The following is a 6,049-nucleotide window of genomic DNA, read 5'->3' as shown; positions in this document are numbered from 1 at the left end:
CCGGAAGTACAACTATATATATATATATATATATATAGCTCTCCATAATTAATGATTATTTCTCTCTTATTTAGTGTAACATTAATTAGTAAATGGAATTCGAATATGTTTTAGTGGTCTTTAAAATTTGATTAAGATACTAAAATACACATATTTTAATTAAATATTTAATTAAATTCTGCTTGAAAAATTAATGATTAATAAAAAGAAAGTTCTAATCTTGGGAGGACTCTCTTAACTCACTCTTCAACTCCATCAATTACATCACTCCTCTCTGGTGTTCTTTAATTTGATTAATTATTTTTTACATAATAATTTAATCTTTGATAAGTAGATAATAAAATAACAACATATAATAAAATGATGGAACCAAAAAGTTAGAAATATTAACTTTTTCTTGAAGCACGTGAATGGTTGTTGTTGTTGTTTGACCACACACTCATTGGTCAAAGCGGACACGCATAGCCACGCGCCCGAAACATAGGTGACAGTGGCCGTGGCCGTGGCCGGCGGCGGATGTGTTGTTGTCGCTGCCGATGATGCTCCGGACACGGCGGAAGTACCCGCCGAGGCCTGTAGATCGAAGTCGGGAGTCTCATGCATATATGGTAGCAGGTCCGCCTTCCCTGAAGAAGCTGCATGCTCTCTCCGTAGTCTTCTCTTCTCGCCATCAACCCACCCACGCACAGGAAAAGAGAGAGAGAGAGAGAGAGAGAGAGAGAGAGAGAGAGAGAGTATTATTAATAGCGATGCAACGACAGTGATCAGTACGCTGCGATCAGGGAAGACGAATGTTGATGTAATATATACAGCCGATAGCAGGTCGGATCCACCTGAGAAAGATCCGAATCCAATGAGAGATGTGGTACATACTGCTGTTAGCGGGTCGGCTCTACTGAGATCGGAACCCAGTAAGAAATCTTTGTCTACCTGATATTTCTAAAGCTATAGTTGATATGGCTATTGCTGCAGACACATATACGTATGCATGACACACAAGTGGTGGGCATGCCGAAACCCTAGACTTGTGCTCAACTCAACTGCTAGCTCTCATTTTTGCCTTGGAAGCGCTCATGATCACGCAGCAGCGATTCCGAAGCCATGGCGGTGACGATTAACTCGGGGAGAATGGCAAGCCAACTACCCATATCACGTGCAGAGGGGTGGAGAAAAAGAGGTGAAGAGTCAATAGAGAGAGAGAGAGAGAGAGAGAGAGGAAGAAGGAAGGGTGCACGCATTCGTGGTCACCTCTCAGGACAGCCCAGCTGTAGGATGGGTGCCTGCCGCTCTGTCTTGTCTTTTATTACGTCCATTTCCACAGACACCTCTTTCTCTCTCTCTCTCTTTATGCTGCTGCTGCTTCTATCTTCTTCACTGCACCCCACTATTCCCTGTAGCCTTCGAGCACTTCCTCAGTAATCATTTCCTTCATCATGGCCTCCTATCTCATGTCATCCCTCCGATCGATCCCCCTTGAAAGAAGCAGGAAGTCTTGGGGGAGAAGAGGATACAAGACGAGGGAAGTCGAGCAAAGGAGACAGTCATGAAACGGAGGAGGAGGAGGAAAAGGAAGCTTTTAATCTTTGAGGGGAATGTTGTCTGGCTCGAGGCCATCATCGATCGTTTCTTTCGCAGATCCATGTGAAGGTCTCGGACCAGGCTTCATTCCCCCCAGTCAGAGCTTCCATTTCTTCGGTGTCGGACTTGGTTCTGCCTCTACGTTCCTGCTCTTGTTTTGGGCTTCCTGTGTTGGTTTCGCAAGGATGAGCTGATGGGGGGATTATATATGACTCTTTCTTTTTCCTTGCAGATCTGCATGCTTAGTCTTCTTGTTAATTTGCTGAAGTAGATAGTCTTCTTCAAGCCTTACTTGTGCTTTTTGACTTGTTTGTTTGCTGTTAATGGAGTCTTTTAGACCTTCTCTTCTGATGCTTGTAATTGAGTCTGAGAAAGTTCATCAGCGTGCAACCTATAAATACCCTACAGGTCTTTCTGCAATCGGCATGGTCAGGAGTTACCATTGCATGAGCTGGTGATCAAATTGTATGCTTCATGATCTCCAAGGAAGGTACACAATCTCTCTGGATCTCTCTTGGTTGATGACCTTTGGGTTTGACTGTGCTCAGTTTCCTCCACTGCAGGGAATTCAACATGAAGAGATTTACTTGATACGACCAATCCAACCAAATTAATGAAAGCATATGGAAGTGTCAGACAATGCTGTGTAAACATAGGGTCTAATTTCCAACCACATGTCAGCAGATGTTTCTTCTTCTTGCACCTGTAGATCCTAAATCCACTTCAAACTTCATGGTCACACTGCCCATCACATTTTTATCTTCTTCTTCTTCTTCTTCTTCTTCTCACCAGCTGCTGCATTTTGTACATTATGCTCTTCCCATTTGTATGTGTGTCTTCTTGGAAGTGGTGGTTAAAATTGCTGGACATGAGCTTAGATTTTCCTGCATTTGAAGCTTCCAATTGTCAACTGCTAAGCTGGTTTTCTCCTTTGTTGATGAAGGTAATATTAATATTCATAATCATTTTAATCCATTCTGTGATGAGAATTTATTTACGAAGGGATGAATTATACTAGTCGGAGTTAACATATATGAAAATAGATATCAATTCGATCCAAAAATTTAAATTACATTCTTATCAATGAAAAATTATACGAATATTTTCATGATATTTTCTCTATTTGTTTGTGGATTGATAGACTCCTTATTGTAAAGAAAAATTAAGTTGCAGTTGGACCTATTACATGGCTCACTTGACTGCAATCAACTTGAGTCATCTAGCTTTTTTCTTTCTTTCTTTCTTTTTTTAGTTTCGTTGACTCAAACTTTTATCTATCAATCTTTTTTTTTTATGTCATATTGAGATTGTAAATTATAAGAGTTAAAGTTATATCAAATAAGTTAAGATTAATGTAAATGAGATCGAACAACATCAGTTCGATCTGCAATATTAAACTACTAAGTTATTAATCTAACTAGTAATATAAAACTATTTCTTACTCTTGTTCTGATCTCCCACTCACATATAAATACGTTTCTAATATTGTATATATACATATATATTGGTGAGGATGTTAATGGGATATGATATTTTGTGATATGCAATGAATGCTAAGGTGTCATGAAATTTTAGATTACAAGCTTATCTAAAAAACACCAACACAATCTAAAAGTTGGAAGGATATATTCTCCTCTATATGCTATTATATTAAATCCGATTGATATTATTTTTTTAGTTATGTGGGATTAGTCCTTAGACTGCCCTTCATTTTTATGTGTGACCCAAACGATTGCATGATACATTTGGGTTGGATTTCACAAGTCAAACAATGTGAGAGTGCTTATGTGTGAAGTTGATGTCCTGTTTTCCTTTCTTGGCAGCATACTGTTCTCGAGTCATGGCTATTGACTCTTCATGCTCAAACGAAAGAGTGGAGGATTAGATAATAGTGCATCAAATAAGACCCAGTCATTTGCGTTTGGACCCAAAAAGAACTCCAAAAAATAGATGAAAGGCTTCGTGGAGAAGGGAACGAAGCCAGCCGAAGCTGGCACGCAATTGCGATACAAAGAAGACGACGACGACGACGACGGATGAGCCAAATGCCGACGAATCACAACAGCCAACTCCGACACTGTTCACAAGAAGAAGAAGAAGAAGAAGAAGAAGAAGAAGAAGTGATGGTATAATTGACAGGACGCCATGTTACGAGACACTCTAGGGAACGAATGCAAGCACGACCCGGCTCGCGATAGTTCCTGGGGCTGTAACGACGTCAGACGATGATACTGACGTGGTGGAGTTGGTGACGCGTCCCCGTCGTTTGGCCCAACCAACCCGGGGTTTCAGACGGGTCCGGGTCCCACAGGGACCCACGCCACGCAGGTCGATGCTAACCGCCATCGAGACTACGGGCCGTGTGTGATGGATGGATGAAAGCAAACACGGAACACACGAGGTGATCGCCCCACCTACGCGCAGGTGACCGCGGACAGCAACGCAGATCCCATGGACTCACACCTTTACCTCCCGGAAAACAACTATCAGGATCCGGATCCGAAACCGAACATAAAAAAATGAGTTGGACATCAAACGAACGAGGCGTGGACGGTGGACGCCCAGCCGCTACCGCCACGTCGGCCCACACATCGGCCGACACGTCCCGCTACTAGAACACACCCACCGACTGCCAGCTGGCCCGGAGCCCCACATCCACACACACACACCCCCATTTCGGTGCCTGATCCCGTGGGTTCTCTAGCACGCTTGCCGACCTCCTGAAGTGCTGGGACTCACATCTGCCAACCAACAGAAGGACCCCAACAACCCGACGGCTGTCTCGGCCTGCACAGGTGAGCCACACCCGTCACCTTCTGCTGTTACTCCTAATCCATCCGATGTCCCACTTTGTCCTTATCAGCAAACCATCCTCCCATCCCTTCTCTACACTCACCAGAACTTACGAGACTCCTATAACCTTTATATATGAACCTCAAGAAGGTGAAAACCCTACATCTCACTGTTCTTATGTTAAAAGATCGATTTAAACAAATCACATGAGCTATCGAGAACGAGGGAAGTGAGATGAACGGGGAATTCCTGAGGCGTGGAGGGGAGGGGATGCTCCAAAGCGCCAAGAAGTGGCGGTGAAAGAGAGAGATGTTTAGAAGCTAATTTATCCACGACAGCGGCTGCCATTGGCTCGGTTGTCCCATCGAGAAATCACCACGACGGTCATGCAAGCCCACCGTCGTCCCCATCGCCCAACAGGTGTAATGCCCTCCCGCGGACCAGTTTGTCTCCACGCCTTTCTACAAAACTTTCACTTGGCCGCCGCATTTGGCAGAGAGAGAGAGAGAGATGGGGGAAAGCGAGGAGCGGTGTGGAGGAGAGGAGGAAGGAGAGTGCTGCAGCAAGAGCAGCAAAGGTGACAGGACGAGGAGGTTCAGCGAGGAGCAGATCAGATCGCTGGAGTCCACGTTCGAGGCGCAGACGAAGCTGGAGGCCCGACAGAAGCAGCAGCTGGCGAGGGAGCTCGGCCTGCAGCCCCGCCAAGTGGGCATATGGTTCCAGAACAAGCGGGCGCGGTGGAAGTCGAAGCAGCTCGACAGGGAGTACCGCGCCCTTCGAGCCGACTACGACGCACTGCTCTCCCGCTTCGACTCGCTCAACAAGGAGAAGCAGCTCCTCCTCAAGCAGGTACAGCCACCACACCTATACCCTCCTCCTTTTCCATGCTGCTTAGTGGCCCTCTCTCGAATTCCACGCAGCGGCAGGGCCTGACGGAACTGCTTGATAAGACGGAGAAGAACGATCGAGATGCTAAAAGCAAAGAGAAAGAGAGGCCAAGGCCGTCACTAAAAGAAGAACCGGATCTCGAGTTCGCAGGTTGCACAGAAGAAGAAGAAGAAGAAGAAGAAGAAGACGACGACGACGACAATACGTTGAGCTACCTCTGCGAGGACGAACCAGGCCCGCGCGCCGTACAACCGGCCACCTCCTCCTTGCCTTCGTCGGCCGAGAAACAACTTCATTCCGCCACCGGCCGGGCCGCAGCCCAGACGTCCTGTAGCAACTCACCGTGGTGGGAGTTTTGGCCTCTCAGTGAATGAATCCACCCAAGCCGCAGAAGGAACAAGGAGTTGGAACACTGTTTTTGTTCTCTTCAAGCAATCAACATGCTGCTACGAATCTTCAGTCGATCTATTGCCATTTGTACATCTGCTACAAATAGAGTGACATGTAGTACACATTTGATTAGTGTGATTAAGCAAGCATTTGATTCAACCAAACATACCTCGATCTGCAATTTGCTAGAGATGATGCTCAAATAGACAAGTTTCAGATGTGTAAGAAAAATGCATTTCGATCAGATGCTTGCACAATTTAGATCAAAGAACTCCAATTTATTAGCTTAATTTCTAAAGTCCATCTAACACCCACTAAGTAATCTGACTCGTTCCTGATCACTTCTGCATTCCGGGCAAGCTTGGTCAACTGCTACCAAAAACCACATCCAATTTCTGAA

General features: G+C 45.2%; 1 protein-coding gene and 1 long non-coding RNA gene across 2 annotated transcripts; both read left to right on the top strand.

Annotated features, from left to right (window-relative positions):
• Positions 1–1,036: 1,036 nt before the first annotated feature.
• LOC135641215 (uncharacterized) lies at positions 1,037–2,488 on the top strand. Its single transcript, XR_010497678.1, has 2 exons — positions 1,037–2,068; positions 2,142–2,488. It is a non-coding gene; the product is annotated as an uncharacterized LOC135641215 (long non-coding RNA).
• Positions 2,489–4,551: 2,063 nt separating this feature from the next.
• On the top strand, positions 4,552–5,837 carry LOC135641179 (homeobox-leucine zipper protein HOX6-like). The gene is made up of 2 exons (XM_065156359.1): positions 4,552–5,220; positions 5,292–5,837. Exons 1-2 carry the CDS (start codon positions 4,882–4,884, stop codon positions 5,631–5,633), a joined length of 681 nt encoding a protein of 226 aa, XP_065012431.1. The 5' UTR covers positions 4,552–4,881; the 3' UTR covers positions 5,634–5,837.
• Positions 5,838–6,049: the final 212 nt, after the last annotated feature.

This window comes from Musa acuminata, chromosome BXJ1-1 (genome assembly GCF_036884655.1).
Source record: "Musa acuminata AAA Group cultivar baxijiao chromosome BXJ1-1, Cavendish_Baxijiao_AAA, whole genome shotgun sequence".
Classification (NCBI taxonomy): domain Eukaryota; kingdom Viridiplantae; phylum Streptophyta; class Magnoliopsida; order Zingiberales; family Musaceae; genus Musa; species Musa acuminata.
Note: the sequence above shows the minus strand (reverse complement) of the source record. Positions and strands in the feature narration are given on the sequence as shown.